Source organism: Camelus dromedarius, chromosome 27 (genome assembly GCF_036321535.1).
Source record: "Camelus dromedarius isolate mCamDro1 chromosome 27, mCamDro1.pat, whole genome shotgun sequence".
NCBI lineage: Eukaryota > Metazoa > Chordata > Mammalia > Artiodactyla > Camelidae > Camelus > Camelus dromedarius.
Window position 1 is genome coordinate 26,193,115 of NC_087462.1, and position 21,307 is coordinate 26,214,421.

Consider the following 21,307-nt stretch of genomic DNA (forward strand, 5'->3'; position numbering starts at 1 on the left):
TTTTGCGGGAGCAGTAGGGTGGGGAACGGAGGGACACCATGTAGTATCAATAAACTTAAAACAAGAAAAAGTAAAGTGTCAGAAGTGAAAATTTAGCACGTTTCTGGCTTCAAATACCATGCTGTTTTTCATCCCCAGGCATACAGAGATAACAGATATAACCCTGCTGATGCAGGTTAGATTTTACCCTCTTTTCCAAGTTCATTACTCGCCTCGATCCCTCTGCAGATTGTTAAAGAACTACCAGTCCCTGCCAGTCGTGGGGGGTGGTGCTTGAAGAAAGCAGAGCAAACTCAAAATGTTAGGGCCAGCTTCTTGGCTCCAAGCTAATTCACAGAGCTAAGAAATCAAAAAATCAAAGGCTGTAGTTTGTCCAAATGGACTCGACTTCTGCTTCCCTCATCAACAGTGCAGTCCTGGTACCACGCAAGCTCCAGTCCTGACTTTTAGTGGCTTTTTGGTGTCACTCCATCCACTCCAACTCCACAGGCTTAAATTCTACCTACTGTCTCCTCCTTCCCGGACTACTAGCCACCACTTCTCACTTTTGTCTCTGAACCCATCCTTCCTGAATTCTCCTGATCCTCAAAAAGGTAGATGTGTGAATCTCACTCGCAGGCTACATGATTCACTCTGAGACACCCACTTTTCACCTCCTGATTTACACTTGTGCTGCCACAACGTCATGACCCCGAGGAACAATCAAAACCAAGCATGCCAAATCCGTGGGTGCCGGCGTCTGGGGATCTACAGCTTCCTACTCAGCATCTTCAAGAGGGTACCACTGGTACCTCAGACTAACCATGGGCATAACCACACCCACGGTTTCCTCCGGCCCCACCTCAAAGTGCTCCCCCTTCCTCATTCCCTTACCTCGGCGAGCACACCATCACCCCTACGCTGCTCAAGCCAGGCTCATCCTCACACTGACTCATCTGCCCAAACAGCTGCCAAGCCCCTTCAGTGCCACCCTCTCAATAGCTCTCAAATCCATTTCACTCCATTACCCACCTCAGCCCACACATTTTATATTTCTTCCTGGCATGAAAGTCTTATTACTGCTCTCTCTCACTCCACTCTATGGCCCTGTGACCCAACCTAGAGTGATCTTTCTAGAATGTAGTTTTCGACATGACATTCTGCTCCTTTACATCTTTCAAAAGCTTCTTTCTGCCCTCATAATACTTCCCAAGAACCTCCATTATATGGCCCATTCTGACCACTCCAAGCCCGCTGGCTACAACTCAACAACTCTCCTGTGCTCTGACATGCCACGTCTCCTTCCCATGAAGCTGTCTACTCCTTATGCTCCTCATGTGCCTTGATACCTCATATTGCTTCCTCCTTGTTCTAGAAATTAGGAACTCCCATTTCTAACAAATGCACTAGATTAAAGAAAACAAGAATCTGAAAGTATATGTTTTCAAAGGGCATCTACCCAGAGGAGATGGCCTTTGTTTGGCAGAATGCCTAGCTGAAGTTTACAAAATAAAAAAGCAAGACAAGGGTTGAGTTAAAGACGAGAAAAGTCAAAGTGTAGTCCATACTGGAGCAAGGGAATTATGGGCCTCCGAGAAGCTGGGTGACGAGAGTCTGATGGAGGTGGAGTGAGAGCCCTGAGAAACAGGGAAGGGGAGATGTTAGGAGAGCATGAAAATGAAGGAGCCCAGTGTACTGGTGACGACTGCAGCTGGGAAAGAAAGACACCCAATGACCAATTCTCGGTAATGAGGGTGGCCAAGGGACTGTGGAGAACTGGAGTGCCCATGAGCCAATCTTACACGGCTCGTCGTGCCTAGTCTGCGTTGCGGTCCCTCTCTGTTACCCTGAACCTTCCATCAGAATCTGTGACAACAGCCCTCTGTCCCAGCACAGAGCAGTGCCCCATACCAGAAGTGATGGACACACGCAGAGGCCACTGCTGGTGTAGAGACAACAGCAGCCACTAGAGAGCAGGGGGCGAAAGGGGAGCAGGCCACAGGGCGGACTGACCATGAGAAAGTCAGATGCATGGTACAGCCCGGACGTTGGTCAGCATGGGAGATTTTCTACCACCTGAGGGAGTGCACCTCAGAGTGGTTTATGTGACGTCAGAGGAAAAGGAGACAAAATACCCCGAGGCGAAAAAAACTGAGGATTTCCAGACCACTGACCCTTGGGTTACAGTCACAGCTCATGCAATAAAGTTATAGGATTGCTATGAAGTAAATAAATACTTTTGAGTAAGTAAAAAAAAATGCAATAATAAATATGTTAGATATAAGTTAAATACTTAGAAGGGGGTGGGTAGAAATCACACTGGATTTGAGACATAAAGTAACACTACAGGAGTACTGATGATAACTTAGAAAGAAAAGATTGGTGTTCAGTCTCTGGATCCTTAACTTACAAAAAAAGGGAATTGTTTCCAACAGGTCAGAGAAATTATGCCAGGGGTTTGAGTCAAATTAGGAAGCAAGAGAGCATGAAGTGTGTGGAAGGGAAGAGGGAGGAGTTGATTAGTATTGTCCTAGAATTTTCACAATCTCTGATCTCAAAATTCAGGAAACCAAATAAAATTTACATTATATCTTATACAACAGAATTTATATACTAAGCAGGTAAAAGTTACCAAGCTTGAGATGTCACAATTCAGGACATATTTTAATGTCAATAGAAATCATTTCTGACATAAAATGTATTTTCAAAGCCTTAAAAAAATATTTCTTCACATAGAGAGCCAGCAATTATATGTGAGAACATTTGGTGCTTACTGCAGAGTCACTGGAGTTTTACAGAGACTGACATCTCTCTAGGACCTCAATGCTAATCAGAATTTGAGGCAGCGGTGTGAATGAACATGTAGTGGAATATTCATATATCCTGATTCCCAAGGCAGAAGCAACACCCCAGAAATTTGGAGGCTCAAGAATTCCTCCAGTGCTTGCCAATTAACTTGGATGTATTAGTCCGGATAAGTTAGAATATGCTACAACCATCATTCCAAAACTCTCACGACTCTAGCACAATAGGAGATTAGTCCTTACTCATACAAAGTCTTCAGCAGCTCTGGGAGCCTGCGCAGGACGGCTATTCTCCACAAACTGGAGCAGTTTCCCACGGTGCTTAGATGTTGCGCGTTCTCCACACCAACAGACACTGCCGTGGCTGCTGAGGTCTAGGATGAGAGCAAGGAAAACCATGAACTTGCTTCCATCCATACTTCAGGTTTCACTCACAGGACTACACCTGAATTCAAGAAGCATGTGCTCACCACCGTCACCCTCACCCTGAAACGGAGGATAAGAAATCTTGCTGGCAAGTATTAGCTATGTAGCAGATCTTTAGACTTTTACTTGTATTCCTATAGATAAAATGAAAATGTTTCCAGGTATTTCAAGCAGCAGCAGCTCTTTCTCATCTTCTTTGCACTGGTTCCTTGCTTCAGCATGGTGTGACCAGGAGAAAAAAAGAATAAAAACATAGACTTCACATACATTATTTAGTTTAATCCAATCCACAGGACTAGCCAAGGGCTAAGAGCTTTCTTTTACACAGTGTGGGGTTTCTCAGCCTCTGCTGGGTCATTCTTGGGAGCTGCCCTGTATTGCAGGATATGTAGCAGCATCCCTGGTCTCGAACTACAGCATCTCTCCCACTTCAGCTCGGAGAAACAAAAATGTCTCCAGACATTGTCAAATTCCTCTGCGGGAGGGGGTAAAATTATTCCGGTTTGAGAACCACTTTTCTATTTGCTTCCTTTGACTGTCAGAAGTGTTTAGATCATCTAACACATGATCTAACGCAGGACAGAGGAAGGCGAGAAATAGACCAAAGACAATACACTTGCTCCCAGATCTACCACAGAGACTTTGAGCAAGTCTCTGACCCTTTCTTTACCTTCTCCGTAACAGGGGGAGAATAGTGTCACTTGGCTCACGAGCTTACTGTAAGAATTAAATGAGACATAAAATAACCCATTCCTTTCTCTCTGTTGGTTTTTTCAGGGGCAGGAGAGCAGGTAATTAGGTTTATTTATTTTTAAATTTTTTAATGGAGGTACTGGGTATTGAACCCAGGACCTTGTGCATGCTAAGCAGCTACTCTACCACTGAGCTATACCCTCCCCACTTCTCTCTGTTCTGGGAAACTACTTCTGTATACATCCAGTTCCCATATATACACAGAGTCTATTTCTGGCCTATCTTTTCTGTTCTCTTGTCTCTTAGCACATTCCTGCAAGAGTTCCTCACAATGTTGGTTCACCATTGTCATTATTAAGCCCTCTATTACCTGTCGGCGACTTGTCTGGGAAAGTCGGCCATCAGGAGAGGAGCTGGAAACTGAGAGGTGGAGAAAAAGGCCTACAGAATCCTTGCACTGAAGCTCAGATACTCTCCCCATTGTTAAGTTCCCTAAGGCTATTCAGATGGTTTCTGCATTATTTCCTCTTCAGCCCCCGCACCACTTGCACCTCACACGAGGGACAGACACCCGGTCAACGGTTGCTGAGGGATGAAATGACCTCTTTCAGACCTAAGTCAAACAAGCTTGCCATTACTGGCTTTCCCCACATCACCCGAGGTTAAGAAGCCCAGATTATGTGGGATGAGGACAGGGAAGGTACTAATACAGGCAGGACTGGCGTCAGCAGTAAGTGGCAGGTGACAGTCTGACATTAAATGAGGAAATTAAAGGGCAGACATTAATTAAAAAACAAAAACCATATGCTCTGGAGAGTAAGCAGTCAGACACATTACAATAACCCCTTGGCTGCATTACACTGTCAGTGCATAATAATTGACATCCCTAATGAAGACTCTGACATTTTTAAAAATGCTAATTTCTGTTCAGCCTGTTCCATTTTAAAAATTCAGAGTAGTATGTAAGACATTTCAGAAAGATTTCCATCATGGACTTATAAAATATGTGATTTGCAACATACCTTAGAGCTTACCTAATCTATTTTATAGACGAAGAAAGTTCCAGAAAGGTGAAGTGTACTTGTCCAAAATCAGGTGCCCAGAGAGGCAGGATTGGAACTAAACGCTTGCTGACTCTGTGGCAAATTCTTTTTCCACTCCAGCACATCTTCAAAAATATAAATTTTTTCTTTAGTTAATTAAAATTGCACAGTTTAATATTTGGCAACTCAACAAGGGTACAAGTCAAATATGCGGAATTTTCCTGCACTGGTCCTTACTGGCCTTTTTGTTGCTCAAAAAGTAGTTTAAACCTGGGAGATGTGTCAGATGAAGGAGAAAGCTTAATGCTTAACTCAAGTGGCTGAACTTTCTAGAAGGGAAGGGAAGATTTACATGCTAGAAGTCAGAACAATGCAGAGTGGTGTGGAATGTGGCAATGAATCTGAGTATGTGGAAACTGCCTCTGGGTGCTCTGGGAATCAAGAGATAGGAAACATCAACCCACAGCATGCGGTCACAGACGGCAGAGGGGTAGGGTGGGACAGGTCATCTGAGCTGAACCGAGAGGATATGCAGACTTTGGAAAAGAAAACAAGGATGTTCCAAATGCAAAGAACAATGTTAGAAAACACTAGAAGGGGGTTGAAGCCTGGATCACATTTTCTAAACCATTCATTCAAACAGGTTATCTAACAATTATGAGTTATTTATACAGATAGAGGGGCACTTATAGGAAATACTAAAAATTTAGCCAGCCCTGGAAAATCTAAGTTGAAGGGAGAACATGGAAAATGGCTCAATGGTTCTAGAACAGCACTATCTGATAGAAATATAATACATGATACACAATTTAAAATTTTCTAGTAGCCCCATTAAAAGAAAGCAAAAAAGCAACAGATTAAATTCACTTTTAAGATATATTTTATCTAACGCAATATATCTAAAATGTTATTATTTCAGTATGTACTCAATATACAAAAATTATTAATGTGATAGTTTACATTCTGTTACTCATACTAAGTCTCAGAAATCTAATGTGCATTTCATACTTACAACAGATCTCAATTTGGATGCTAAATTCACCAGCAATATTTGATCTGCATTTAGACACTGTCAAATTTACAACTGAAAAGATGAATTCAGTTACCCAAGATGCTCCAAATACATATACATAAAAGGTTTCCCACAACTGAATCAAACATCAAAAATCATTTTCTGTTAAGATTCACAGCTACCCTGACAAAACTGCCTCAGTTTTTAAATTTAAAAGCCAAACAATTAAAATTAAATGAATTAAAAGTTGGATTGCTCAGGCCTACAGGGCAAATTTCGAAGGTTCAATTATACATATGGCTAGTGGCTCTGTGTTGGGCCGCGCAGGTCTATAAGTGGCTTTCAGGAGTGGAAAGCAGGGTTGCTGGGTGACATACATCCCTTGGATGGTTGACATAGAGCTCCTGGAGAGAGTCCGCATATGAGCCAGTACATTCACTGGGGCCACTCTGTACCACCCGCCAAGAAGAAAGGAGATATCGAGATGTCTAGGGCCACTAATCTGCAACAGACTAGAGAAAACAAACAGAAAACAGCAAAGTCAGGAAGACCAGCGGACAGTTTACTGTAGTAAGTAAAGTGTGAAGTAACGAGGACCGGAACTGGAGGTAGGAGGAGGAATGAGGGGGAGACGATAGTCCGAGAGGCTGTTTGTTGGATGGAGGAACTGACAAGACTGAAGACTAGATGGACACGGAAGAAGGGCCACCATCTGAAGACCTCAGAGGGATCTGGGTTTTCTCTGCCTGTTTCGTGTTTTGTTTGGGTTTTTGTTTTGTGCACTTTTTTTCCTCTTCTCTCTTCTACGTGCATTCAATAGGGAAAATTATTTTCCACAGTGGTTTTCAGTTCGTGGATTCTTGAGGTGGAACACTTGGGAATGCAAAGGGTCTATTATTAAAAAGGAGAAGAGGAGAAGAGAGGAGGGGAGGGGAAGGGGAGGCGCAGAGAGGGAGGTGAGAAGGAGAGAGAGAGGGAGAGGGGTTTGCTCCACGGCTTCATCCACTCGCCCAACATCTATTGAGACAAAGGCCTAGGTGTTCGCATGCCAGATACAAGTGAGGTGGGCCATCCTGGAGGAGTGCACTGCGAGTGTCGCAGCCAGGCCTGAACCCCAGACAGCCTCAGCCTGCAGCAGGGTCTCTGTCCTACACCACAATGGAGTAGGAGTCACTGGCGGGGTTCTGGCCTTGGAGACAGGCCAGTCTAAACTGCATTCTTTTTCTTGAAGTTTCATCCACCACTTCTAAAAACGCCCTTCAAGGAAGATCTTACTTTTACCACCACTAACAAAGTAATTACAATCAGATCTTAAAGGGAAAAGAAAAGGTGGGACTGCGTAGAGTCAGGATGATGGGAAAATCTCCTCTACAGTAGTGATGGTGCCGGAGGTAACACAGGGCTTTGGGGAGCGAAGTTGGCGTCAGTCCCCCATCTATTAGTTGCTGTAAAAAGATGGGTGCGGAAGTATAGAAAAGACATAAATTATGACTCAAGAAAATTCGGAGGACATTCAGTTCAATATGAACTGATGATATGTTATACCACTTAACTGTGGAAAGGAATAGTGCTCAGACTGAATTAGGATAAAAAAGTCTGACTTTGTAAACTTCTCTTTCCATAGAAATGTCACAATATTTTCCATTAAGAATCAAAGGGACCACCATATTTTCACCTGCTCTAATACAGACTTTTATACTATCCTGGTGAACAATTGCGATTTTACATTTGTTAGTTATGAAACTTCAATTTCCCCTGCTTTGTAATTTGGAGGAATGTTTAGCATTCTGGGTTCAAACTGTGAAACACAATAGAGAACACTGCCCATCTTAGAAACATAATTCCTTTCACTACATAGCTGACTTCAAAAAAAGACCTTTAAAGGAGGAATTTATTCATTAAATCTCACCATTTGCATAAAACAATGCTGTCCCTCAATTCAGTCCTTACTTCTTTCCCTCCAAATTTTTCATAAAATTTCATAAAAGTCAGTCTCATTAACTTCACTCTCTCAGTGATACATCAGAGAACCATGGAACATGCAGTAACATAAAGCAGTTGCCTGGGGTGTCTCTCTTCCTCCTCCACTTGACATTTCTCACACATCATTCACGTGGACTTTCCGGCGCCCTTACACAACATCTACTCTTTTGGAGAAATCTACTTGCATTTTTTTGATGTGTGAACACATCTGTCCATGCCAGTCCTTCAGGGAAGGAATAGCATGCATACCTTTGTATCCCTGGAGATTACCCCAGTAACGGGTCTAGGAAACACCCATTATTTGTGTAAGAAATCAAGAATGGATATATAAATGAACAAGCAGATGACTGAATTATAAGAACTGGATCCAGAGCTGGAATTCTTATTAGCTGTATTACCTTGAGTAACTCATTCCACCTCTCTGAGCTTCAATTTCTTTATCACAATAAAGAGAAATAGCAGACAGCCTAGTGGACATCGCAGGGCATTGAAAAGCATCACATATGATAATATGTGTGAAAGCTCCTGATAAATGGTAAACTACTGATAGACTGGGATTTCAAAATTGTAGAACAGATAAACAAGATTATACTGTATAGCACAGGGAAATATATACAAGATCTTATGGTAGCTCACAGAGAAAAAAAATGTGACAGTGAATATATATATATTCATGTATAATTGAAAAATTGTGCTCTACACTGGAATTTGACACAACATTGTAAATGATTATAAATCAATCAAAAATGTTTAAAAAAATAAAAAATAAATAAAAATGACTTTTTAAAGTTAAAAAAATGGTAAACTACTATGCAAATGTTAGTTATTGTCTGGGGTCTGGAAAAAGATATAAAACCCTAGCCAAGTATAGCACAGGGATGGGCAGCGAATTCCACACGGTTGGGAACGTTGTCACTGTACACCCAGATCTCAAAACAAAATCGTGAGAAACATTCTTGACTCCTCCTTCTCCTTCAATCCTAATACCCAACTGGAACCAGTGCTACCTGTTTCACCATCCCTGAGCTCAATACAGACAGAAACAATTATAAATTCAAGACTCCATTCCTGCTGGTAGTAGCAAGTCCATTTCCTCCCTCTGTATCACATCTCATAATAGGCCATGACCTCCAGGGCTTACCTGATCAATGGGGTGGGATCAGGGTAGAAAGGATGGTCTTGGTTCTTCATACAAATACCAAGGGAAGACCCAACTAGAGAATGGCTATTGAAAAGAGTTCTTCCACAGTTTTGCTGTTGTAAACAACTTCTGTACAGCTGACTGCTGCTGGATCAAGAGCCCATCTCAGGCTACAAGGAGTGCCACATCATGTACCATAAAAGCTCGGGACCTTAGGTCTAGAGAAGCCTCCAGGACCAACCACAGATTATGCCTACACCAGCCCTTCTCAATAAACTCCAAGATCCCTGTCTTGGTCCCTGTTCACCAGCCCCCTTTCTTCAGTCATTGTATTTACAGAATCCCACTGCCTGTCTGATGTCAGAAGAGGTCTTTCTGGCCTATGTTCACAGGACTGCCTAACTTTGAATCTTGGGAAGCAGGTATGGAGTTCCCATATCCTTCCCCTTACTGAACAACGGGGGGGCCTTCTCCTCTGGTCTTTACATAACCAAAGGAGTTCAGTCGATTTCACAGAACGATGACGATCAGTTTCAAGGAGGCCATCCTCCACGGGCACTCCATTCAATATCTGCCTTAGCAGGCAATCTATTACACAAGCAGTCACAGAGTTCTGCCATTTTGAATGCCAGGATATTTCTCAGTTCCATTCATTTGCCTTGCCACCACCTCGTTCAGGCCACATCTTTCACCGGGATAATTGTGGCAGCTTCCTAACCCTGCCTGCGTAGTATCATTTCGTTTCAGTCCATTTCCTAAACAGTAGCCAGAGCACTCTTTCCAAATGCAAATCAGATCGTGTCACCTCCTGGTTCAAAACAAGTCAGATGTTTCCCACTGGCCTCCTAGTGAACCCCTACTGTGATTTTACAAGGCCTTCACGATCTGGCCCCTTCTTACTTCTCCAGCTTTGCATGTCATCTTCCCTCCCCCACTGCTCACCAATCCCTTTGCTTCTTTCCTAGTCCTGTCTTCTCATCTCCCCAAAGGAGTTTCTTGCTGATTCCTGAACCTCTTTGACCTGGTTTGCAAGAGTAGAGAATGGCCCCAAGAAGAAGAGAACAAAAATGCCAGGATATTCTGATTTCTTCTCACTTTGAAAGAACACCTCCCCTTCAATTTTTCTATTAAGCTGCTCTGGGCTTCTCCTACATAAGCTGGTGGTAGGTCGTGGTCACTGAATCTGTCTCTTAGGTGATTAAGTCACCTATCTTTAGAATGACTAGACAGTTGACACCCTCTGACCTCAGCTCTGTGGGCTTTGTGGGACCCCCTCCCCACCCCCAGACAGTAAAAACAGCCCCATTTAATATCACTTTACAGTAGTTTAAACATAGCCTGGTTATGTGACTATATGAATTTGTAGCAGATCAAAAGAAAACCTTCTGGAATAATCATTTGTTAAAATAATTAGGTTATATATGTCATAAATTATATTAGATGCTTTATCTCAGTCTATGTTATGTTCTGTGCCAAGTCATATGTCATAACTATTTATCAGCTGTATGACAGAGGGTTAATTTGTTAGAGGGCAGCATTTTCTGAATACATATTTTAAAATATAATGAAAACATGAAATTAGACAAATGCCTTTTTTCCTCCTTTACTGGCTTTTATCAAGTTTATACCCTCAGCATGGAGCTTCACTTTTCATATGATTTTTTTCTCTCTCTCTCAAGGGCTTTCTGTAAATGAGATATGTAACCTATTACTGAACTGTGGTACAAATGTAGTGTATTTCATCTAAGTTAATATGACAGTTTCTTACCTAAAAATATTTTAGCCATTATAGGCATTATGGAATTTTGAGAATCAAACCTATTTATGGAAAAATATCTTAATTTTCTATATCTGCTTTTATCTTTATAGCAATAAAGGGAATTTGTAATAGACCAAACTCATTGCACTTTTAGTAATGCAATGAGTAGGATATTTTAGGCACTCCAAATTCATATCTGAAATTCTAGATCAATATTAACTTCAAAAAATGTTCAGATCCTCATCTCTTTTGTCTTAACGTATTAGTGAAATTCCTATTTTGAAGAGAATTACATAACTAAGAATGCATACAAAAAAGCATTTTTAAAAATTTTTAAATTTGAGATCATTTTAGACTTCTGAAGGATTGCAAAAATAGTGTTGATTTCCTGGATACTATTCCCCCAACTTCTCCTTATGTTAACTTCTTATGTAACTATAATAAAATGTATTTTAATAATAAAAACACTATTTTCATATAAAGTTTGAGACAGCTGAGATTACTGCCATCTATCTTTCGCAGTTATCTTTGTTAGGTTTAAACTTCAAGAAGGTAAAATCTAGGTCGAGGTCTAACTGGATTTGTACCCTAACAAATGCTGTTTATTACCACTGTTCTTCATTTACTGGTTCACTTACTTTTGATATTAAATTGTGTTAGGGTTTATTCATTTATGTGACCTCCTATGGTCACATTTCTATTCCGTACCTTCTATGGACTAAACTCTTATGAAGTCCCTGCCCTCAGTGAGTTTCCCTTCTAATTAGGAAACCAAAGAAAGACAAAACAAATAAGATGGGCAATTACAGTACCAATGTGATGGATGTTACAATACAAAAAAGTTAGTTCAACAGTTGTGGGAGCACGTAAAACATGACTCTAACCTAGTCTCAGGGATCAGCAAAGACTTTTTCAGTGAAGTGGCTTTAAATTGTGACATAAAGGAGAATTGGGAAACATACCAGTAAAGAAAGGAGGGAAGATAATTTCAGGCTGGGAAACAAGATCGGGAAAGGCTGGGAGATGAGAGGTAGAGGAGCAAGGTTGGAGAAAGAGAGGGAGAGGGAGAGAAACTGGTCAGTATTTGCCAGAAATGGAAAGCAAATCAGGAGGACAGGACTAGGAAAGAAGCAAAGGGATTGGTGAGCAGTGGGGGAGGCAGAGGAAGATGACATGCAAAGCTGGAGAAGTAAGAAGGGGCCAGATCATGAAGGCCTTGTAAAATCACAGTAGGGGTTCACTAGGAGGCCAGTGGGAAACATCTGACTTGTTTTGAACCAGGAGGTGACACGATCTGATTTGCATTTGGAAAGAGTGCTCTGGCTACTGTTTAGGAAATGGACTGAAACGAAATGATACTACGCAGGCAGGGTTAGGAAGCTGCCACAATTATCCCGGTGAAAGATGTGGCCTGAACGAGGTGGTGGCAAGGCAAATGAATGGAACTGAGAAATATCCTGGCATTCAAAATGGCAGAACTCTGTGACTGCTTGTGTAATAGATTGCCTGTTAAGGCAGATATTGAATGGAGTGCCCGTGGAGGATGGCCTCCTTGAGACTGATCGTCATCGTTCTGTGAAATCGACTGAACTCCTTTGGTTATGTAAAGACCAGAGGAGAAGGCCCCCCCGTTGTTCAGTAAGGGGAAGGATATGGGAACTCCATACCTGCTTCCCAAGATTCAAAGAGTAGGAGTTAAAGGGGAGTCAGAGGAAGTTGTTTCTCACCCTGGTCGTGGAATGTGGCAGTGCCAAGGCCTCCAAGAGCTGTCTGAATAGCTCATAGAAACATGCTGTGAGATGAAGAGCTTGCAGTCGCCTCAGCATGCTGTGACACAGGTGCCTAGACTGCGCTAAGGCCACTTGGAGGGGATTGCTCTTTGCCTTGAATCTTGACATCAGAAGCCAGCCGGGACAGCAGAGTGAGTGGAGGCCCAGAATACAGTCTAGTCCCCTCCCTCACTGCTGGTCTGCAGAACTGGGGGCCGGCCTGAGCGGAGAAGAGGGGCAATCTTTGAGTTAAATGTTTTAACAGTTTACGCTTTTGAATTGCAGTATAGTCGGTTTACGATGTTGCATTAGTTTCTGGTGTACAGCCACAGAGATTGAGTTATACATATATATTATTTTTCTTTCCTTTATTTATATATTTATTATTTTTCATATTCTTTTCCATTACAGTTTAATACAAGATACTAAATGTAGTTCCCTGTGCTATACAGTAGGACTTCGTTGTTCATCTATTTTATATATAGCAGTTTGTATCTGCTAAACCCAAACTCCCAATTTATCCCTCCACCCACCCCCTTCCCCCATGGTAACTGTAAGTTTGTTTTCTATGTCTAACAGTTAACATTTTAAACGTAAATGTATTCATCTTGTTAGACAAAATAAACACTATAAAAAGATCATCAGTCAAAAATCTTACTCTCACTTCTGTTCCAGTCATCTAATTCTCCATAAGAGGTTATTATTATTATTAGTTTCTGAATTAGTTTCTTACGGCTACTGTAACAAATTACCATAAACTTGATGGCTTAACAGAAATCTATTCTGTCAAACTCTGGATGCCAGAAGTCTCCATTTAGTGTCACTGCCAGGAAATCAAGGTGTCAGCTGGGCCACGCTCACTGCAGAGGCTCCAGAAGAGACTCTGCTCCTTGCCCCTTCCAGCTCCTCGTGGCTGCTAGCATCCTTTGACCTTTGACTACATCACTCTATTCCCTGCCTTCTCCTCTGCTGCATCTGTAGTCACTCTCCGTCTCTCTCCTATAGGGATACCTGTGATGGCATTTAAAGCCCACCCACATCACCCAGGATAATCTCCTCAATCACATCTTTTGCCATATAAGGTAACAGTCACAGGTCCCAGAGGTTAGGAAGTGGCTATATCTTTAGGGTCCATTATTGAGCCTGCCAGTTTCTGATGCATCTCTCCAGATAGAAGCAAATGCAAGCACACAGGAAAATACACTCATGGTTTTTTTTTTTTTTTCACTTTCTAACACAAAAGGTAATTTACTGTACACAGTTCTGCATCTTGCTTTACTGACTGAACAATATATGTTGAGATCTTTCCATATCACTGCAGAGAGCACATCCTCCATTTTTACGAGTGCATAAAATACCACTGAATGGACGTATGCGATTGATTTAACCATTCCCTTCCAGTTTTCATTTGTTTGCCATTACAAACAATGTCAAAGTAAATACATACACACAGATACGTACCCATACATATATATACATGTTTGCAAATATATTTTGGGATAAATTCCTAGAAGCTCTTCGTCAAAGAGCATAAGCATTTGTAACTTTGTTTAGGTATCACCAAATTCTCCATGTCCTTGATGGCAAAAGGTATTGTTAAAGAACATTTAAATCTGTGCCAATTCACAAAATATTCTCTGACATAAATCGTAGCAATGTTTTCTTGGGTCAGTCTCCCAAGGCAATAGAAACAAAAGCAAAAATAAATAAATGGGACCTAACCAAACTTACAAGATTTTGCATAGCAAAGGAAACCATAAACAAAACAAAGACAACCTACAGACTGGGAGAAAATATTTGCAAATGATGTGACTGACAAGGGCTTAATTTCCAGAATATACAAACAGCTCATATAACTCAGTAACAAAAAATCCAAATAACCCAATCAAAAACTGGGCAAAAGACCTAAAAAGACTTTTCTTCAAAGAAGACATTTAGACAGCCAACAGGCATATGAAAAGATGCTCAACATCGCTAATTATTAGAGAAATGCAAAACAAAACGACAATGAAGTATCACCTCACAAGGATCAGAATGGCCATCATCAAAAAATCTATACATAATAAATGCTGGAGAGGGTATAGAGAAAAGAGAACCCTCTTACACTATTGGTGGGAAGGTAAATTGGTGCAGCCTCTATGGAAAACATTTCGGAGGTTCCTTAAAAAACTAAAAATACAGTTATTATATAATCCAGCAATGCCACTCCTGGGCATATACACCTACAAAACTAATTTGAAAAGATACATGCACAACAATGTTCACAGTGGTACTGTTTACAATAGCCAAGACATAGAAGCAACCTAAGTGTCCATCAACAGATGAATGGATAAAGAAAATGGGGTATATCTATATTACATATTATATATATAATGGAATACTACTCAACCATAAAAAAGAATGAAATAACTGGAATTTGACACAACATTGTAAAATGACCATAATTCAATTAAAAAATAAAGAATAAAGAAACAATCCCCTTTAAAATAGCACCCAAAGTAATAAAATACCTAGGAATAAATCTAAACAAGGAGGTGAAAGAATTATACACAGAAAACTATAAACCATTGATGAAGGAAATTAAAGACGACTTTAAAAAATGGAAAGACATCGCATGCTCCTGGATTGGAAGAATCAATATTGTTAAAATGGTCACACTGCCCAAGGCAATCTACAGATTTAATGCAATCCCTATCAAATTACCCAGGACATATTTCACAGAACTAGAACAAATCATAGTAAAATTTATATGGAACCACAGAAGATCTAGAATTGCCAAAGTGTTACTGAAGAAAAAGAAAGAGGCTGGAGGAATAACTCTCCCAGACTTCAGACAATACTATAGAGCTACAGTCATCAAGACAGCATGGTATTGGTACAAAAACAGATATATAGACCAATGGAACAGAACAGAGAGCCCAGAAATGAACCCACAAACTTTTGGTCAACTAATCTTCGACAAAGGAGGCAAGAATATACAATGGAATAAAGACAGTCTCTTCAGCAAATGGTGTTGGGAAAACTGGACAGCAGCATGTAAAACAATGAAGCTAGAACACTACCTTACACCATACACAAAAATCAACTCAAAATGGATCAAAGACTTAAACATAAGACAAGATACAATAAACCACCTACAAGAAAATATAGGAAAAACATTATCTGACATACATCTCAAAAATGTTCTCCTAGGGCAGTCTACCCAAGCAATAGAAAAAAAGCAATAAACAAATGGGACCTAATGAAACTTACAAGCTTCTGCACAGCAAAGGAAACCATAAGTAAAACAAAAAGACAACCTACGGAATGGGAGAAAATTTTTGCAAACGAAACTGACAAAGGCTTGATCTCCAGAATATATAAGCAGCTCATACGACTTAATAAGAAAAAAACAAACAACCCAATCCAAAAATGGGCAAAAGACCTAAACAAGCAATTTTCCAAGGAAGAAATACAAATGATCAACTGGCACATGAAAAAATGTTCAATATCACTAATTATCAGAGAAATGCAAATCAAAACTACAATGAGGTATCATCTCACACCAGTCAGAATGGCCATCATTCAAAAATCCACAAATGACAAATGCTGGAGAGGCTGTGGAGAAAAGGGAACCCTCCTACACTGCTGATGGCAATACAGTTTGGGGCAGCCACTGTGGAAAACAGTATGGAGATTCCTCAAAAGACTAGGAATAGACTTACTGTATGACCCAGGAATCCCACTCCTGGGCATATACCCAGAAGGAACCCTATTTCAAAATGACACCTGCACCCCAATGTTCATAGCAGCACTATTCACAGTAGCCCGGACGTGGAGACAGCCTAAATGTCCAGCAACAGATGACTGGATAAAGAAGAAGTGGTATATTTACACAATGGAATACTACTCAGCCATAAGAACCGACAACATAACACCATATGCAGCAACATGGATGTTCCTGGAGAATGTCATTCTAAGTGAAGTAAGCCAGAAAAGAAAGAAAAATACCATGTGAGATCGCTCATATGTGGAATCTAAAAAACAAAACAAAACAAAACAAAACATAAATACAAAACAGAAACAGACTCATAGACATAGAATACAAACTTGTGGTTGCCAAGGGGGTGGGGGGTGGGAAGGGACAGACTGGGATTTCAAAATGTAGAATAGATAAACAAGATTATACTGTATAGCACAGGGAAATATATACAAGATCTCATGGTAGTTCATAGAGAAAAAAATGTGACAATGAATATATATATGTTCATGTATAACTGAAAAATTGTGCTCTACACTGGAATTTGACACAACATTGTAAAATGATTATAACTCAATAAAAAATTTTTTTTAAATGTAAAGCCATTTAAGTAGAATGCATCATAGAATTTAAAATAAATAAATAAATAAATGTTTTTAAAGATTAAAAATAAATAAAAAAGAATGAAATAATGCCATTAGCAGCAACAAAGATGGCCCTAGAGATAATCACAGTAAGTGAAGTGAGTCAAAGACAAGCATGTATCACTTATACGTGGAATGTAAAATATGATACAAATGAACTTATTTACAAAACAGAAACAGACTCACAGACATAGAAAACAAACTGATGGTTACCAAAGTGGGGAGGGGGAAGGGATCAATTAGGAGTTTAGGATTAGCAGATACAAACTACTATATATAAAGCAGATAAACAACAAGGTCCTGCTGTATAGCCCAGGGAACTATACAGTATCTTGTAATAAACTATAATTGAAAAGAATATGAAAAATAATATATATGTATAACTGAATCTCTGTGCTGTAATCAGAAACTAACACATTATAAATTGACTATACTTCAACGATAAATAAATAAATAAATAAATAAATAAATAAATAAATAAATTTGTGCCAGTTCAGTCAATGGAAATTATTTCGGTGAATTGCTTATGCACGTGTGAACATGATTTTTAAGAGCTGCAGAATATTCCATCATATGAATGAAACAAATTCTAAAATCATTTTTCCTATTGCTAGACATTTCATTTTTTATTGTTTGAAACAGTGCAATGATCATCTCTGAGCATGTATCTTTTTCCACATACTGGATTGCTTTCTTACAGTAAATTTCTAGCAGTGCCCATGCTCAAAGACTTTGAGTACCTAAGGTCTTTGATACCTAATGCAAAATGACTTTGCAGAAAAGTTTTACCTGTTTTATTTTCACCAGTACCATAAGAGGGGCAGATATCAGAGTCTTAATTGCAGTTAATTATAGAAATTGCTTGTAAGTAAGCATTTATAAGTCTTTTGGGTTCTTGGACCCAATTTCAATGTGGGGGTGGGGTGGGGATTTACCCATATCTCCAACAAACAGTTCTATAGACACCAACTTAGTGTCCTACAGTTCAGCTCAATTCTGATGCCTATCTAACCAGAGACAGCATCAGACTCCACAGCTTAAGGGTTCACTTGTACCAGACAGCCCGCCCTCTTGCTTCAGATGCCAGGTGCAAGGCCAGGTTGCTATCTGAACTCTGACCAAAGGGCTACATATCAGACTTTCCTATGACTCCTCCTTGGGTTCGATTAATTTGCTCGAACAACTCACAGAACTCAGGAAACCTACTTACTCACTAGATTACCAGCGCCACTCTCTCCAAATTCCCACATGTTCATCAACCTGGAAGGTCTCAAACTCAGTCCTTTGGGGTCTTTATGGAGGCTTCATGACCTAGGCATGAGTGATTAAATCACTGACAGTTGGTGATTGAATCTAATCTCAAGCCCCTCTCCTCCCTCCCAGAGGGTGAGATTGCAAATTCCAAACCTCTAGGCACAAGGTTGGCCCCTCTGGCAACCCGCCTCCATCTTTAGGTGCAGCCCAATGGTCACCTCATTAACATAACAAAACACAATTTTGTAACTCTCATTATAGGAAATTCCAAGGGTTTCAGGAGATCAGTGCCTGAAATGAGGACCTAATACAGTTGACCCTTGAACAATGCAGGGATTGGACAGGCTGGCCCTCTTCAAAGTCAAAAATCCAAGGATAACTTATAGTCGGCCCTCCATATCCCTGTTCCTTAACACTTGGATTGAACCAGTCGAGGATCTTGTAATCCTGTAATATCCATTATGGAAAAAAAATCCACATGTAAGTTCAAACCTGTGTTGTTCCAGCGTCAATTGTATATGTGTGTGTATATATACATATATATACATACACGTATATACACATTATGTATATTTCTTATATATCACATCACAACATGTAAGGAGTTTTAACTCAGGGATAATATTAGCAACAACTACAGCAAAATAACAATACAGACACTTATTGGGCGTTTATCACTTGCCAGGTGTTTTCCTGCACATGTTATATGCATTCTGCCATTTATGATCTCCCATTCTACAGTGGAAACTGAGGAGAGTCCAGTTTCTGGCCAAAAACCTACGTGTGATTTTTCAGGCCCAACCAGAGACAGTTAAAAGGCTTTACCTGGCAGGCCTCACATTAGAGGGGTGGAGGAGGAAAGCTGCCCACCACAGCAGACAGTGCACAACCAATCCAATGCCACTTTCTGAAGGGAGCTGCAGTCCAGGACTCAGGTCCCTGGTTCGCCATGTTCTTAATACTTATAAGTACCTGCATTGCTAGCCTCAATGAGGCACCCTCATTGAGAGGCCTCCTTATCTGGGGCCTGCTCTCTCTGCTCTCACTTACACTATAGCACTAAGAGAGTAAATACTTGAATGGCTACCTTTATTTTGGCTTAATGTCTTAATCATCTACTCCCACACCTGGTAGCTCAGCTCTCTCCAGCTCCACTGAGCTCCAGACAGAAACTGAGGCCTGTGGACGTTAAGTTAACTAGCACAAATATTCCAAGCTAGTAAGTGGTGGATCCCAGATTTGAACCCAGACTGTTTTCTAAAATAAGAATAATACACATGATTAGCTGAGAGTAATTAAACCCACAATGAGCCATTCCATGCAGAGTTCACAAAATGGTAAACTTTACCTTAAGACTTGCTACTCATTGCAAGTAATTCACAGGGTTTTGGTGCTAATTTTTGGTCTGAACCCTTCTGAAGCTGTGTGTGGTTGAGGGAAATTACTCTTTCCTGGTTCGACAAACTCTGGAAGAATCTAATTAACTATATTTCTAGGTTTGCTTCCCTCTAATGACTGCAAAATGTTGCTTGCTCTTTTTACCTGAAAAGAATGATTTCTCACTCATAAGAACCATGGTGGTTTTTCTTTGTGAAAATGGGGATGACATTATATTTGGTGTTAACTTTATACCTGAGTATATTCTTTAGTTTCTGGACAACATGTAACCAAAAACTAATTCTGTTCTTACTATCTGCAGATTAATATCACTATGCTAGCCTGCTTTGGGTTAATGTTGGCATGCTTTATCATTATCCACCCTTCTACTTTTTACCCTTCCGTATCTTACTACTTAAAGTGTATCTCTTGTATGCAGGACAGACAAATCTAAACTAAGAGATATACAAATAACACTAACAACTTGTTCCTTTTATCAGAAATATTCAATCCATTTACATTAAATGTAATTACTGATATAGGGTTTATATCTACCATCTTACTATTTGTTTCCTATTTGGCCCATCTGGTTTATGTTCCCTCTTCCCTTTTCACTTGCCTTCTTTTTAATTAATAAAAATTTTGCTACTCTTTCCTTACGTTGTTGTTTTATCGGTAATTTTTTTTATCAAGGTAAATTTACATAAAATAAGGTGCACAGATTTTAAAGGTATAGTTTGATGATTTTTAACAAATGTATACACTTATGTAACCAGCACTCCAATCAAGATACAGAAATTTTTCATTATCCCAGAAAGTTTCCATGCACCTTTCTAGTTAACATCTTCCCCTGCCAGGGATTAATTTTGTCTGTTCTAGAACTTCATGTAAGTGAAAGCATAAAGTATTTACTCTTTTATGTTTTTGTTCCATACACCATTGTTTATGAGATTAATCCATGGCATTGTTCCTTTTAATTTCTGAGTAGTATTCCATGGAAGGGATACAATACTATAATTTGCCTACCAGTTCTCCTACTGAAGGACATCTCAACTGTCTACTTCAGGGTTTATTCCAATAAAGCCACATGAACACTGGTGTACAGGAGTTTTGAGGGATATATTTAAATTTTATTTTGAGTAGGTACCTAGTAGTGGACTTGCTAAGCCATCCAGACATCTATTAACTTGTAGTGTTTAACTTATTGATTACAACATGCTCTTAGGGGTTATTCCAGCCTAATATAAACTATATTTTTTTCATTTTCCTGATATGTTTACAACCTAATACTCTTAATAATCCACTTACCCTCCAGACTGCTTTGTAATTGGTATCATGCATTTTATATTATTATTTTAAAATACTTTATTTGCTTATTTTTGGGGGGAGGAGGTAATTTGATTTACTTATTTATTTTTAGAGGAGGTACTGGGGATTGAACCCAGGACTTCATGCATGCTAAGCATGTGGTCTACCACTTGAGCTATACCCTCCTCCCCTTTATTTCCTTATTTTTGACACACAAAAAATTACGTATTTTTAAGGTACACACTGTGCTATTTTGATACATTGTGAAGTGATTACCACAATCTAATTATTATATCCATTATCTCCTTTTTTATGGTGACAGCACTTGAGATCCACTCTCCATAAATTTCAAATATATATTAACTAGTCACTACGT

The 21,307-nt window shown here is 39.9% G+C and overlaps 1 protein-coding gene across 5 annotated transcripts in view; it reads right to left on the reverse strand.

Moving 5' to 3' along the window:
- Nucleotides 1-4,930: 4,930 nt before the first annotated feature.
- LOC135319485 (Fanconi anemia group B protein-like) overlaps nucleotides 4,931-21,307 on the reverse strand; it is a 57,600-nt gene continuing 41,223 nt past the window's right edge. For 4 of the 5 annotated variants that reach the window (XM_064480210.1, XM_064480205.1, XM_064480207.1 and 1 more), the window contains one exon: nucleotides 4,931-5,070. In XM_064480210.1, the coding sequence (XP_064336280.1) occupies nucleotides 4,942-5,070 (129 nt within the window). In that variant the 3' untranslated portion in view covers nucleotides 4,931-4,941. The remainder of the gene's footprint in view (nucleotides 5,071-21,307) is intronic. The other variant, XM_064480209.1, reaches the window with a different exon arrangement.